A 12,868-nucleotide genomic window follows, 5' to 3' on the forward strand; every position below is an offset into this window, starting at 1 on the left:
AGGAAATATTCTTTTTCCAAATCTGCTATTCAAACCAGGCCCATTTGTAACTATACTGTCTGTATCCCCTTCTCTTCCAGGCCTGTAGAGCAGGCCTGGAAACCCAGCATTGTGAGACAGATCTACAGCTGGAAATGTAATTAATTTTGCAGCCTGGCTAAGAACTGAGCTGCTTTTCCTGCCACTGAGATGGCTGTCTCTAGGCAGCTGCCCAGGTCCAGTGGCATAACACATCTGATGAGGTCTTCCTAGCCAGGTGCTGGTGACTGCAGCCCTTGAGTCTGGGCTCTTTCCCTGCTGACAGGCATTCAACAGCCCTCACCTTGGTTTTGAGTCCTGAGTGCTTCTACCCCAGGCTCACCCAGGCTCTGATGCAAAGAAACCCAAGTGTGCCTATGGCTTGGGAAAGCACCTGCATGTGGGATAAGGATCCAAGAAGTGCTGTGGGGCTTTGTAAGGAAAATGGGTCCTGCAAGGGCAGTTTCTTCCAGGCTGGGACAATTGCCAGAGGGAATGCACAGCTGTGGAGCTGCTGTTCCTGGCAGAGGCAGGACCAGTTTTATGGTGCAGAAGCTATGGAAGTTGTGGGTTTTGGTATCCTTTTGCATGCTAGTGTTGGGAGTGCCATGTACTTCCAACAACTGCTTCTGAGCTTTGTTGCCCTTGCTACCTTTGGTACCACAGAAGGGGCAAGGAGATGGGAACGTGCTCTTTGCTGGGGGGAGGGTGTCATGTTGTCTTGTGTCTTAAATAATTTGCAGCAAATAGGGCTTCAGCCTTTCTCTCCAGGAACCTGTTGGGACTTCATTGCAACATCTGTGTGCTGTGTTTCCAGAGGCTGGGCTGGTGTGAGGGTACAGCCTTGGGCCTGACCCTGGTGCCCAGTGTGAGAGCACAGGCCAGGGAGTGGCACTAGGCATGGGGCTAACAGCTGTCTTTTCACCCAACAGAGCAAGCACAGAGACAGTGCTCCCTATGCCGAGTATGGTGGCTGGTACAAGGCCTGCAAGGTTAGCAGGTAAGGGAGGTTTGTGGGCAGCTCTAGGCAGCGGGTGAGGTATCCCCAGGGCTCCCACTCACCTGCCACTTGTTCCCATAGCCCAACTGTGAACACCACTCTGAGGAACCTGGGTGCGCTGTACCGGCGCCAGGGCAAGCTTGAGGCGGCGGAGACCTTGGAGGAGTGTGCAGTTCGCTCTCGGCGGCAGGTAAGCCCCAAGGGACCTTCTCTGGTGGGGGGATGCTGTGGGACCCAGGGCTAGCAGGTTGTGACACTTCTGTGTGTGTGGTGAGGGATTGTGCTATGCCTTGCAGCCTCCTGTCTGGGACTTGGAACCCCAACCACTGAGCTGTTCCAGTGTTTATGGGAATACATTTGTGCAGGGAGATACATGTTTGCATATATGGGATTGCACTGGTGTATGCATACATAGATGGAACATCTGCTGGGGTGTATGTACATGTGTAGAAATCCTACAGCTATGTGAGGGCAGGCTACAGAGCTTTGTCAGCTGAGAGGAGTCTGTACTTGGTGGGGTGCATTCTTCCTACCAACTTGTCCAGGAATTACAGCTCCTGCACTAGGAAATCCCTGGTGTAAGTACCCCACATGAAGAGTGAGGGGACAGCAAAGACCCTCACACATCAAAACATGAAGGGGTAGGGGGGGGAAGCTGTCAACTTTTTTGGGCAGCGAGCTCTTGTCACTCAGGGTGGCTTATAGCTTGTAAGGCACTCCCTGAACAAGAGCTACTGAATTCAGGATGGTATTTGGCTCTGTCCTTCTTGTTTGGGGGAGTTCTGGCTGTGATGGGACAACAACCAAGAGAGAGAGAAGGACCAGGCGGATAATTGCATCGGAGAGCGAAGTCTGGTGCTTCCTTATTCCTTTCTACTTGCAGGGCATTGACCCAATCAACCAGACGAAGGTGGTGGAGATCCTGAAGGAGGGTGATGGCACTGAGAGACGTCGGAGCCTGGGTGGCAGCGTCAAGTACGAGAATGCCACAGACGGTAGCGAGGAAGTGAGTATGGGCGTGGAATGGAGCGGGGTAAGTACAAGACACCATCAAGAATGGCCTCAGCTGGCTGCTGGAGGGAAGGGACAGCCTGGCTCAGGGCTCTCCCCGCGTGGCCTGTCGTGGCATCCTTGTCTGCCTCCATTTGTTCCCTGCACACTTCCTTCTCCTCTTTCTTGGCATGAGCCAGCCAGCCCACAAAGGTGTGTGTCTTGGCCTGGCTTGTCACGTACAGGCCAAGCACTCTGAACAGTTCTCACTTCCAGGGGGCTTCCAGTTCCTGGCAGTACACAGCATGAGCTGGTCCTGGCCTGCCCTTAATCTTAGCCTTGGCGACCTTATTAACACCTCTCCCTGCTGCTCTCCTCTTGAGGCCGTGGCTGAGTGTCAGCCCCATCTCAGGCCCCCACAGCCTCTGTGAGCAACTTGCCTTTCTGTCCTGCAGTGCGCCACAGGTGATGCTGGGTCTGGGAAGGTGTGTGTGTGTGCGCGTGCGTGTGTGCTTGGTGGGGCTGTGACTGTCTGTAATGTAAGGAAATAGTCCACAGCCAACACCTTTACTGTCCTTTTGTGGTCTTGTGCCCTTCCTGTAGACTCTGGCCAAGCAGAGATTGGAAAAGGCAGGTTTTCTTGGGGTGCCTGGCTGGGCTGACCGGCGGTGGCAAAAGAGGCTGCTGTTAGCTGAGGCTCATGCAGGGTGACCCAAGCCTACTGTGCTTGCTCTGAGACTGAAGGGCACTGCGGTCACTAGTACTGAGTTTGGAGGAAGGTAGCGGTCCAGGTCTGGGACAGGTGGTTTCTGCAATGAGGAGGATGGAAAAGAGGCAACAAGTGAGCATGGTGCTGGTGGATGCTTGGCTTGAGGGCTGCTGGAGCTGTTAATGCTTACCGTTTCTCCTGCAGACTCTGGCTAAGAGTGTAGTGTAGCTGGCACCTAGGACTGGTTGCAGCCTGGCATAAACGATGCACTGAGCATGAATCCTCTACTCCCCCTCACATCTGCTGTCACTAACCCTTCCCCACGTGGCCATCCTCACCCGCATGAGCTGTTCCCCTTCTTCCTTCTTCCCTGTTGCCATGACAGCCCCTCAACATCCAAACCTAAAGCCTGGCTCTCTTGATTGTGGATTGTACTCTGGAGGTGGCTGGAGAGGGCCTGGGGAGCTGAGCTTTGAAGGGGCCCAGCATCTCCTCCAGATGCAAGGCTGTCCTCTGTCTCAGCTAATTCATCTTCGAGGGTGAAGAGGGTCTTAGTCCTGGCTCTCACATTCCCTGTTAGTAGAGGGGGTAGAGAGGTGTGGAGGGAGGAGGGCTGCATCACTGGGTTAGGATCACCCAGTCCCTGACCTGGTTGGTGACTTTCTGCAGCACCTCCTGGCTATGGTTGGCATTGGCTGATTGCTTTCTGCAATGCAGCGCAGGCCTTCCTGCTGGCCTCTGAGCATCAGCCTAAGGCAAGCAGACAACGTCACCCTCTCCTGCAGCCTGACCCAGCTGATGGGGCTAGCCCCTGTACCTATGATCCTTTTCCAAGGGGCTTGTCAGGACTGCCCATAGTCAGCTGTACAGAGGGGGCCTGGGGGGGGTCTAACCCAGCACCCTAGGGATATGGCTGCTGTCACGTGGTGCTTGGTGCCCTTCCTAGCTGGCTGCGCACACAGCCAGCTCCCTTCGCCCAGCAAGCACCCTGCAGCTCCCCCCCTGGAGAAGGCTGGGGCAGCTCCCTCTTCTGTCTGTCACAGCCAGTTTTTCCTTGCACCACCGTGGAGATCTTGGGTGTGCTGCCCCAGGCCCATCTCTATTGCCATCCCTTTATTTGTCAGCTGCCGCAGGCAGAGCTCTGGATGCCCCAAGAACACCAGTGACTGTACTGTGCTGCCCAGGGCAGCTCTGGAAGCACCCCAGGGCCTGTCCTAGCTACTTATGGCCCAGTAAAAATATGAGCTTGCTGATTTAGACTCGCCACCCTCCCTCCCCATCCAAAAGTGGCCCATGGTCACTGCATGCAGCCTGGGACCTGACCCACCAGCTCCCTGGACTACCTGCAACCTCATAGGCTTGTAAACTGTGTCTTTCTCCTTTCTGTGCACTAGGCTTAAATGCCTCCCGAGACTCCCTCTTTCCCCTCCACCGCAATCAATCACCTGGATGTTTGTGTTGTATCTTTCAACTTTATCCTCCACACCATCCCTCCTTCCTCGGCGAGAACTCCACGCCAGTCCCCCAGCCCTCCCGGCGCGTGAGGGTACCACAGCACCTGCAGAGGAGTGCCTGGGGCCTCGTTCCAGTCCCGTGGCCAGGAAGAGCAGGAGGAATCTGCATGGAGCTGCCTGCTCCCCCTGGTCAGGGTGGTGGGCCCTCACCTCCCAGCCTGTCCTTACACAGCCCTGGGGACCAAGCCTGCAGGGGATTGTCTTCAGGTGTACTGACTCCACTATCATTAGACATCCTGAACCCTCAAAGCTTGTTCCCTCCATCTCTGCAGAGGCCAGGATGGAGGTGTGAAGATGGGAGGGCTGTTTAGGGGACACAGAGGCCTGGCCTTGGCAGGACTGTTGTGTGCCCAGTTACTTTTTTCCCTGTAGGCATAGCTGATGTTAGTGCCCCGTAGTGAACCTGCGCTGACCACCAGTGAGTTGGGCTCTACCTGCAGCACAGGACAGCCTCCATCTTGCTCTCCTCCTCCCTGCTGAGCTCTGCAACTTAGGGCCAGCACATGGATCTCTGCAGGGCATGGGGATGGAGGGTGGCCTATAGCTATTGTACATCTGAGGTAGGGTTGGGGGTGACAGCCAAGGGCTGTGCATAGACCAGGGACATGCTAGGGCAAGTGTGCTTAGTTGCCAACTCCTGACCTGATACTGTAGCTGAGCTTCTTGCTTGGTGGCATTATTGGCTAACTGCTGCTTCGGGGTCGTTCGATGTGTGCCCTGAGAGAAGAGATGAGGGTGAGGCATCTGCTGTTCCTTGGAGGCAGAGGGAAGAAGGGTGGGAGGAGAGCAGACCTCTTCTGCAAGCAGTTAGAAGTGGCTGAGATGGAGAACAGGCTGGTTTGAAGCAGAACAGGTGAGAGAGGAAAAAGGAGGTGCAGAGAAGGGTGTGAGGAAAGGAAGAGCTGGGGCTTGGGGTGTTCTGAGCATGAGTGGGAGGTGAGCCGGCTGAAGGGGGATTTCTGTAGGAGGCAAGAAAGGGCCACATTGCTTACGGGGGAGTTCTTGAACACAGGACATGGCTTATGAGGTGTGGCCCTTAGGGGGCCCTCATGTAGAGGGGCAGGATTGTCACTCTTACTGCCAGGGAGGCAGTGCTGCCCTGGGCTTCTGTGGGGGTGGCTCACTGCCTCTGATGGGACTCCACCAGAGTGCTGTCAGTCACTGATGGAGAAGGGGATGTTTCCTAAGGCCTTGAGCCTCATGACCTCAGATGCACACCCTCATCCTACCTCCTCTAAGAACTGAGCCTAGGGAGGCTGCAGGCAGCAGGACAGAGCCCACGGGCCAGCGCAGGATTCTCCCCCTCCCTTATTTATTTAACTAGGTAGTTTCTCTCATGCTAGTTAGCTGGTAGGCTGTGATAATAAATGTGCTTGTGTCTGTTTGGGTCTGGCTTTCCTGTGGTGATGCAGAGGCCTTGGGGCACTTGCATACTGCTCTCCTGGGAGCTGGTGCTTGCTGAAAGGAGATCTAGGGGCTGGAGGCCAGGGCTGAGGGCTCTAGGGCCGTGCCTTCCCTGCCCCTCTCTCCTACTGCTGCTCCATGATGTTGGAGCATGGTGAGTCCCCAGAGCAGGGCGCATTCAGGCCTCAGCACCACCTGCCTCTGCTTTGCCTGTCATGGACCTGGTGCTGTAACAACTGTACCTGTGATTAAAGGGAGACAGACCTGAACCGCTGCCCTGTGCTTCTTTCCATGCTTTGTAGGCCAGCGTCGGTCAGCCCTGGGGCGGTGGGGGCAAAATGCTGCTGGATCAGGTGTGGGTGCTCAGTGTCTGTGTGTGTGCAGGGGCATGTGCTGCTGCGTGGGCACATCTCTTCTGGGCTGAGCATTGGAGCAGAAGGACTCAGCTCTCTGCCTCAGACTGGGGTTGCTTCCAACCATAGCTCTGCAGTCACATGGTAGGGCTGACATGGAGCATCTGAGGTTGGTTCTTCCTCAACTGCTGTTTTTGTTAGCCAGGAAAATACCCCACTGCGTCCTCCGGTGCTGAGCTTTGCATGCTCTTAAATCCTGCCTGAGTCCTTTGCCTCTATGCAGCAGACAGGGTGGGAGCATGCAGGGGAGAGTGACTCAGTGCAGAAGCTGCTGCTTGTGCTTTGAGCGCTCTCATCCTTGTGGGTGCAGTAAGGTGGGTGCTCTGCGGTAAACCACGCGCCTTCCATGTTCTGGGTTAAAAATAACCTGCAGAAGAGGGAGTGGGGAGAGAAAGAAAGCTATTTTTAATCCAGCATGCAGCAGAACTTGGTTTTGGCATTGAGCTGCAGTCAGCCTGCATCACTGTAGCTGGGCAAGTGTGGCTCCATTCACCACCCGACCACAGAGCTTGCTTGGGCCCTGGGCAGCTTCTTGCTGCCCCCTTGCTGTCCCCGTGCTCCACTGCCCCAGCAGTGCTCCCTTTTCTACCCCTGGCTGCTGTGCCCTGGCAAAAAGAACAGAGCCTGACATGGCAGTACCCTGCCAGGAGGGTGGTAGCGCAGTGGCAGGGCTCCTTTGCTTCCTCCCCATCCCCTTCTTTGGTAGTGTGCCACATACTGATGGCTGGCTCTTCCAAAACCCGCCTGGGATGCCTGCTAGAGGAGCTGAATGCTTGCCTTGCTAATGCTGATGGTGCTTTGTCCATTCCTGGTGTGTGGGTGCCTTGCTGCAAGAGCACACAAATCCTAGTTTGGAAGCCCTTTGCTTTCTCATTACCACAAAGGCTCATTTAGTTTATTGAGGAACGGATGGGACCAGAATCAGGAGAAAGGTGTGCTGGTACGAGACATCCTGTTCACCTGGTAGGGGGGTCCAGGGCTGGATCAGCATTGGGTAACCAGAGCAGAGAAGCGTTGCAAACGCCTTTCTGTGGTGGCAGAGTGGTTCCTGGAGACCTGGGAAAGAGCAGGAGGGGCCTTAAGGCAGAGCTGCACAAATGATCCTGGGGCTCTGGCTGCTGCTGGCCGAGGGCAGGGGGCATTCTGCTCATGGAGACTATACGAAGGGCTATTGCACTTGCTCATAAGGAGCAAAGGGCTTTGGTAGGTGCCTTACCTCTACTTTGTTTTTTTTTTCTGTCTCCTTGTGCTGGGAGAGACAGCCCTTGGGGCCAGTAGGACTGGCAGTGAGGAAGACTGCTGTTAACAGATCGTAAGAGCAAAAGCAACCCCTCATCAGCAGTGATGTCGCAACCTTCTTTAAGGAGGTTCCTGGCTGTGCAGGACAGCTTGGTGACGGTGGCACAAGGTGGCCTCACACTGGCAGCATGTGCTTCGTAATTGTGGAGCTAATCCAGCTGGGCTGGAGCCTGTCATGGGCTGAGTGCTCTGTAAGGGGCCCCAGCAGCAGACAGACAGAGGAGCGCATCCCCCATGGAGTGGAGCTACCTGCACTGTACCTACCAAGATAAACGTTTGAGTCTTGGGGGGGCTTTCGAGGGGAGCTGAGTGTGCATGGGTGTGCAGAGTGGTGCTGCCTGACACGAGTGAGAACAGCAAGCTGGAGCAGGATGAGCGCTGCATGGAGAGAGAATGGCACTGGTGGAGCGAGAAGGAGGGGAGCTGGGCCTGGTCTCCATATTGGGAAGAGAGTCTTTGAGGCAAGTGACCCAGCAGCACGCCCTGGCCCGACCAAAAGTATCCCTAAGTGTGGGAATCCCCACCGGCACCTGCTCGGACCTCCTGCTAGCTGCCAGCTGAGCCGTAGGAGACGGAACAGGGCTGGGGCTGCGGGTGGCCTGGTGCAGCCCGGTTCACAGCACGCTGGAGCTTCCTCCGTGCCGCTCAGTCCTCGCCCCCTGCCTTGTGTCTCCGTCTCCAGGACGGCAGCGGTACCCTCCAGCGCAGCAGCTCCCTGGGGAAAATCCGGGAGGTGATCCGGCGGAGCAGCGAGATGTTGGTCAAGAAGCTGCAGGGCAACGGGCCCCTGGAGCCCAGGAACACGAGGTAGGGAGCGGGGCCCGAGTCCTGCAGGGCCGGGGTGCCGCTGCGGGGTCGGGCATCAGACAACACCTCTTCTCTGCTTTCTCGTAGCATGAAGCGAGCTGCCTCGCTAAATTACCTGCACAAGTCTAGCGATGCTTCGTTCGAGGTGAGCGGCGGGGCAGGAGCTGGGAGGCCCGGCGCTGGGGGCCCGTGCTGACACACACCGTGTTTTTCAGGGTACCCAAGGGCTCCGCGCAGAGAGCAGAGGCCTCAGCGCCAGCAGCATGGATCTCTCCTCCCACAGCTCCCTGCTCGCTTCCAACTGAGCGCCCGCGGCCGCTCGCCACAGCTTCGCGCTGCGTGGGGCAGCGCCCGGCCCCCTCCCCACCTCCACCGCTCTGTTCTCCTCACCGCGGGCTCTCGGGCCGCCCTCTGCCGCCCCACCCCGGGCCGGGGGGGCTGCGAGGAGCCCCTAGCTAGTTTGGGAACCGCAGCCCGCCCGGGCGCTCCCGGCCTGAGCGAGCCGGGGCCGGCTGCGGGGGCCGGGCGGGCAGGGGGCCGCAGCCCAGCACCGACTCACGGGGCCGCACCGGGAGTACCGCCGCGCACCCCCACCGCCCGGACCGCCGCAGCGCCCCCTATCGCCCGGAGCGCGGCACCGCCCGGCATCGCCCACCCGGGGGCGCGGGAGGGGGCGGGGGGGAGCACAGCCCCGCCGCGTTCCCGGCTCCCCTCGGCTGCTGTATGTTATTTTATGAAATAAAGCCACGACCCTCCCCGTGACGCCCGGCGCTCCGTGGGGCGGGGGGGGGCCGCACGCAGGGCTCGGGGGCGGGGAGCGATGACGACGGCGGCGATGACAGCGCGGTGACGGCCGGGGGGGGGGGGGGGCCGTTCCCTTCCGGAGCAGGGCGGAGGGCGATGGCGCGCATCACGCTGGAAGACCTGGACAGGCTGGGCGACGAGGAAGGGGGGGAGGACGAGGAGGATGAGGAGGAGCGGGGCCGGCTGTTCGCGCACTGGGAGGCCGTGGCCAGCACGCACCGGGTGAACCTGCCCCGAGGTGAGCGCCGGGGGGAACCCGGCCGAGGGGCGGCCCGGACCGGGGGGGGGGACGCCTCCATTCCCCGGCCCGCCGCCCCCGCGCTGTGCTTTGCCTTGCAGACATGGCGGGCCCCATCGTCCAGATGAGCCGGCACAGCCAGGCGCGGGAGGCCGTGCCCTACGTCGCCCTGTCGCAGCACGGCAAGGTGAGGCCCCGCCGGGCACGGCGCTCTCCGCACCGCTTCTCCGCTGCCGCTGAGCCCCCGCCGCCCCGCTGCCGGAGCACGGAGCTGCCGGGCCGGGCCGCTGCGCCGGGGTCAGCCCGCACGGGCGGCTGCACGCACTGCGCTGCCGGCGGCAGAGGGGAGGGCCGGGCCCGCTCTGCGCCGTGCGGCTTCGGCTCCAGCGCTGCGTGCGCTCTGGGTGCCACGGTGTAAGAAAGACACGAAACTACTCGAGAGCGTCCCGAGGAGGGCTGCAGAGATGGAGAAGGCTCTGCCTGAGGAGCACTGAGGGCCCTGGGTGGGCTCAGCGCAGAGCAGAGGAGCTGAGGGGAGGCCCGATGGCGGCCGCGGCTCTCACAGGGAGCGGAGGGCAGCGCGGAGCTCTGCTGTCTGTGACAGCGACGGGGCCCGAGGGAACGGCACGGAGCTGTGTCAGGGAGGGCGGGTGGGGCTGAGGGAAAGGCTGTGCCCCAGAGGGCGGTGGGCATGGCACAGGCTGCCCAGGGCAGTGGGCACGGCCCCGATGCCGGAGCTCAGGGAGCGCTGGGACACCGCTCTCACACACTGGGGCTGGGGGTGCTGCGTGGGGCCGGGGGTTGGGCTCGGTGATCCCTGTGGGGCCCTTCCAGCTTGGGATACTCCGTTTCTACAATTCTGTTTGTCAGACTGAGCATGTTCTGTGTGTCAAAACCGCTGATCCAAACCTGGTGGCTTCTGCCTGAAGATCCCCCGCTCTTGCTAAGTTGCACACCTCCTCTAATCTCTTGCACAAAAAGGTGCTTTGAGAAATAACTGCAAAGAAGCGCTCGTCAGACTGGTTCTTGCGTCTCTGCAAGCTTGGTTGGGCTCGCTACCAAGAAGATATCTGTCAGTTGTCCTCTAGGTGAGGAGAGCTTAACCAGTTTCTTCTGGGCTGAGGTCCAGAAGTGCTGCCTGCGGAACACGTCTCAGCATGTGGGCTGTGCAGCCCTGAGCCGGGCCGCTCCACGCTCCCTCTTTCCTGCTCTTCTGGGTCTCAGGGCTTAATCTGGGCTCCTCTGTACCTCCCCCATCGCGGGCAGGACTGCAGCCCAGCACTCCTCGGTGCCTGAAGACCTTCTGTTGCCAGCGGCACCTCTGCTGCGATCGAAGAGGATCCTTGGAGTTCAGCTCTGGGGCTGGGCGAGGAGATGAGAGCCACCTCCTGGCACGAGTGCAGGGGCACTCAAGCTGTGGCCCTCGTGGACACGTTCCCCAGGCTTGGGCGGGTGGTAGTGCTTGGTGGCTCCTCCTGAGCTTCATGCCATCCTCTTGGAAGCGCCCAAATAACTGCAGCGCCTGCAGAGCCTTGCTGACCTCGGCACTGAGCGTCAGAATCCCCACCCCACATGGCAGGGACCTGTTGCCAGCAGGTACAGGTGAGGCATCGTCACTCTTTCTCTTGCCCAGGTCTCATCTTCTGGAGCGGTGGCGGGTCAGTGTAAGGGCCAGGCTGCGGGAGGACCCAGCACTGTGCCCTGCTGGATTCTCAGATGCTGTTGCGATGAGAATTACAGACAGTATTTCATGGGCTTCCCTGTCTGGCAAATGCTGTTGCTCTGCTTTGCTTGGCGGGGTGACGGCAGGCATGGCTCCATCTGGAGGGTGACTCCCTGCTCTCTCGTCGGGCTTCTCCAGAAAAGCGAGCATCTGTCATGAGCTTGTGACCCATTCCGCAGCACTGTCTGTTCCCTTCGCACCAGCTGCGCTCGTGTCTCTTCGTCTTCATGTCTCTCCTTGATATGGGAGAAGGATCCAACAGGGGCTTTGTTCCAACCGTCTCAGCCCCTCCTTCCTCCTGTGCTGCTCGCCGTCCCACGCAGCGCTCCAGGGGAAAGGTGCTGCGCCCCGGGATCCACTCAGCCCTCCTGGAGGCCTTTGGGTGCCTGGAATCAGGAACATCCTTGTGCATAGGCAGGACAGTGATGGCGTGGAGCAGAGTCCTGCGCTCCCTGCTGAGGATGCGCTGCATTCCGTGTGCATGCCAGGAGCCTCCAAACCTCCCCGCTCCCCGTCCCGTGTCTGTGCTGTCCCTTTTGCTGACTTCTGCCCGCTGGCATTACGTGTCGCTGCCTGAGATGTGTGTGTGACACCAGCTCCCCTCGCCTCCTCCGGCCTCCCGTGTCGGCAGGGCCCGTCTCCCCGCTTCCCGCTGATGTGCCCTTGTCCTGTGGCCTGTTTCAGTGCGAGGAAGCGGCCTACGAGGAGCGGCAGTACCCAGCCGGGAAGTGGGCCTGTGTCACCAAGGGGGAGCCCCTGTATGAGCAGAGCATCTCCCTGAGCTTCATGAAGCTCATGCGCTACATCTGCAAGGAGAACTCTGTAGGTGTGTGCAGGCAGGGCCAGAGGGACCAGCGGGGAAGGGGGGGGGGGGAGCGGGGCGGGGGGGGCCGCGCTGCCAGCCCAGCCGCCTCACCGTGCCCACCACCTCCCGGCAGGTTGCTATCTGGGCATGACCATCCCAGTGCTCAACGAAATCCACCTGACCAAGGAAGGGACCGAGCTGGAGCGCGAGGTGCTCACCGCCTACTACATCCCGGGAGAGTTCCAGCAAAACCCTCCCACCCCCGTGGACCCCGAAATCCACATCACCGAGAGGGCGCCGCTGCGGGTGCTGGCCAGGTGACCGCGGGGCTCCATGGGCAGGGGCTGTGCCGGCAGCCAGCCGCCCCGCCGCTCACGTGGCTCCCTTTGCCGCAGGGTGTTCTACGGGATGACCACCGAGGAGACCATTCTGCGGGAGATCGCTCTCTTCTGGGAGCTCCTGGGTTCCACGGATGCCGTGCTGCAGGAAACCTACATCGTGGCAGTCTATGAAAACCCCAGCGTCCCTCAGCGCCGCAACGAGATCTGGTTCATCCGCCGGGCAGAGTGAGGCCCCGCTGCTGCTCTGCGCTACGCCCGGCGGGGATGGCAGCTCTGATCTGACCTGGAGGAGACGGCCACGCGCCCTCACCCACCGCTCAGCCACGCACCAAGCTGGGGCACCCAGCCGGCACACCGCACCAGGCGGTGACTGAGGGCTCGCCCGGCCTGTGCTCCTCCGGCCCCGGGAGTGGGCCGCGGGCTCCTGCCAGCCACGGGCCGGTGGTGTCCGGGTGCCAAACTTGCGAGGCGCGGGGCTCCACGTGGGCCTCCGCGAGTGCCGCACGGAGCTGCCGGAGTGCTGCTGCGGGGACGGGGGGCTCCGAGGGGAGAGGGCCGGCTGCGGGCACGGTCGCCCAGCAGCCGGGTGGGACGGGCGCCACGGTGCCGGGCGGCACCTGGAGCAGCGCGCTTGCCCGGGGGAGGCCGGCGGTGCCAACCCAATAAACCCGCTCACACCGCTGCGGCCGTGGGTCCCTTGCTGCGGGGAGCGGGGGGGGCCGCGGGACAGCCTCGCCGGGACCCGCTAACGGCTTCCAGCTGCGGCTGCCTCGACCCCGGCCGCAACAGCAGTGGGTTCGGGC

At 60.5% G+C, this 12,868-nt stretch overlaps 2 protein-coding genes across 17 annotated transcripts in view; both read left to right on the forward strand.

The window, feature by feature from the left end:
- The window catches only part of KLC2 (kinesin light chain 2), a 26,121-nt gene extending 17,205 nt beyond the window's left edge, over positions 1–8,916 (forward strand). For 8 of the 16 annotated variants that reach the window (XM_046939346.1, XM_040697772.2, XM_001233278.7 and 5 more), the window contains 6 exons: positions 951–1,018; positions 1,100–1,208; positions 1,902–2,051; positions 8,030–8,154; positions 8,242–8,299; positions 8,370–8,916. In XM_046939346.1, coding sequence (XP_046795302.1) covers positions 951–1,018; positions 1,100–1,208; positions 1,902–2,051; positions 8,030–8,154; positions 8,242–8,299; positions 8,370–8,459 — 600 coding nt within the window. In that variant the 3' untranslated portion in view covers positions 8,460–8,916. The other 8 variants (XM_040697776.2, XM_040697777.2, XM_040697775.2 and 5 more) reach the window with 4 other exon arrangements.
- Positions 8,917–9,019: 103 nt separating this feature from the next.
- Positions 9,020–12,747, forward strand: LOC107052850 (heme-binding protein 1-like). Its single transcript, XM_015283418.4, has 5 exons — positions 9,020–9,196; positions 9,298–9,383; positions 11,604–11,745; positions 11,858–12,041; positions 12,120–12,747. Exons 1-5 carry the CDS (start codon positions 9,055–9,057, stop codon positions 12,292–12,294), a joined length of 729 nt encoding a protein of 242 aa, XP_015138904.2. The 5' UTR covers positions 9,020–9,054; the 3' UTR covers positions 12,295–12,747.
- Positions 12,748–12,868: the final 121 nt, after the last annotated feature.

The sequence above is a fragment of the Gallus gallus genome, chromosome 3 (assembly GCF_016699485.2).
Source record: "Gallus gallus isolate bGalGal1 chromosome 3, bGalGal1.mat.broiler.GRCg7b, whole genome shotgun sequence".
In the NCBI taxonomy this organism is placed as follows: Eukaryota; Metazoa; Chordata; class Aves; order Galliformes; family Phasianidae; genus Gallus; species Gallus gallus.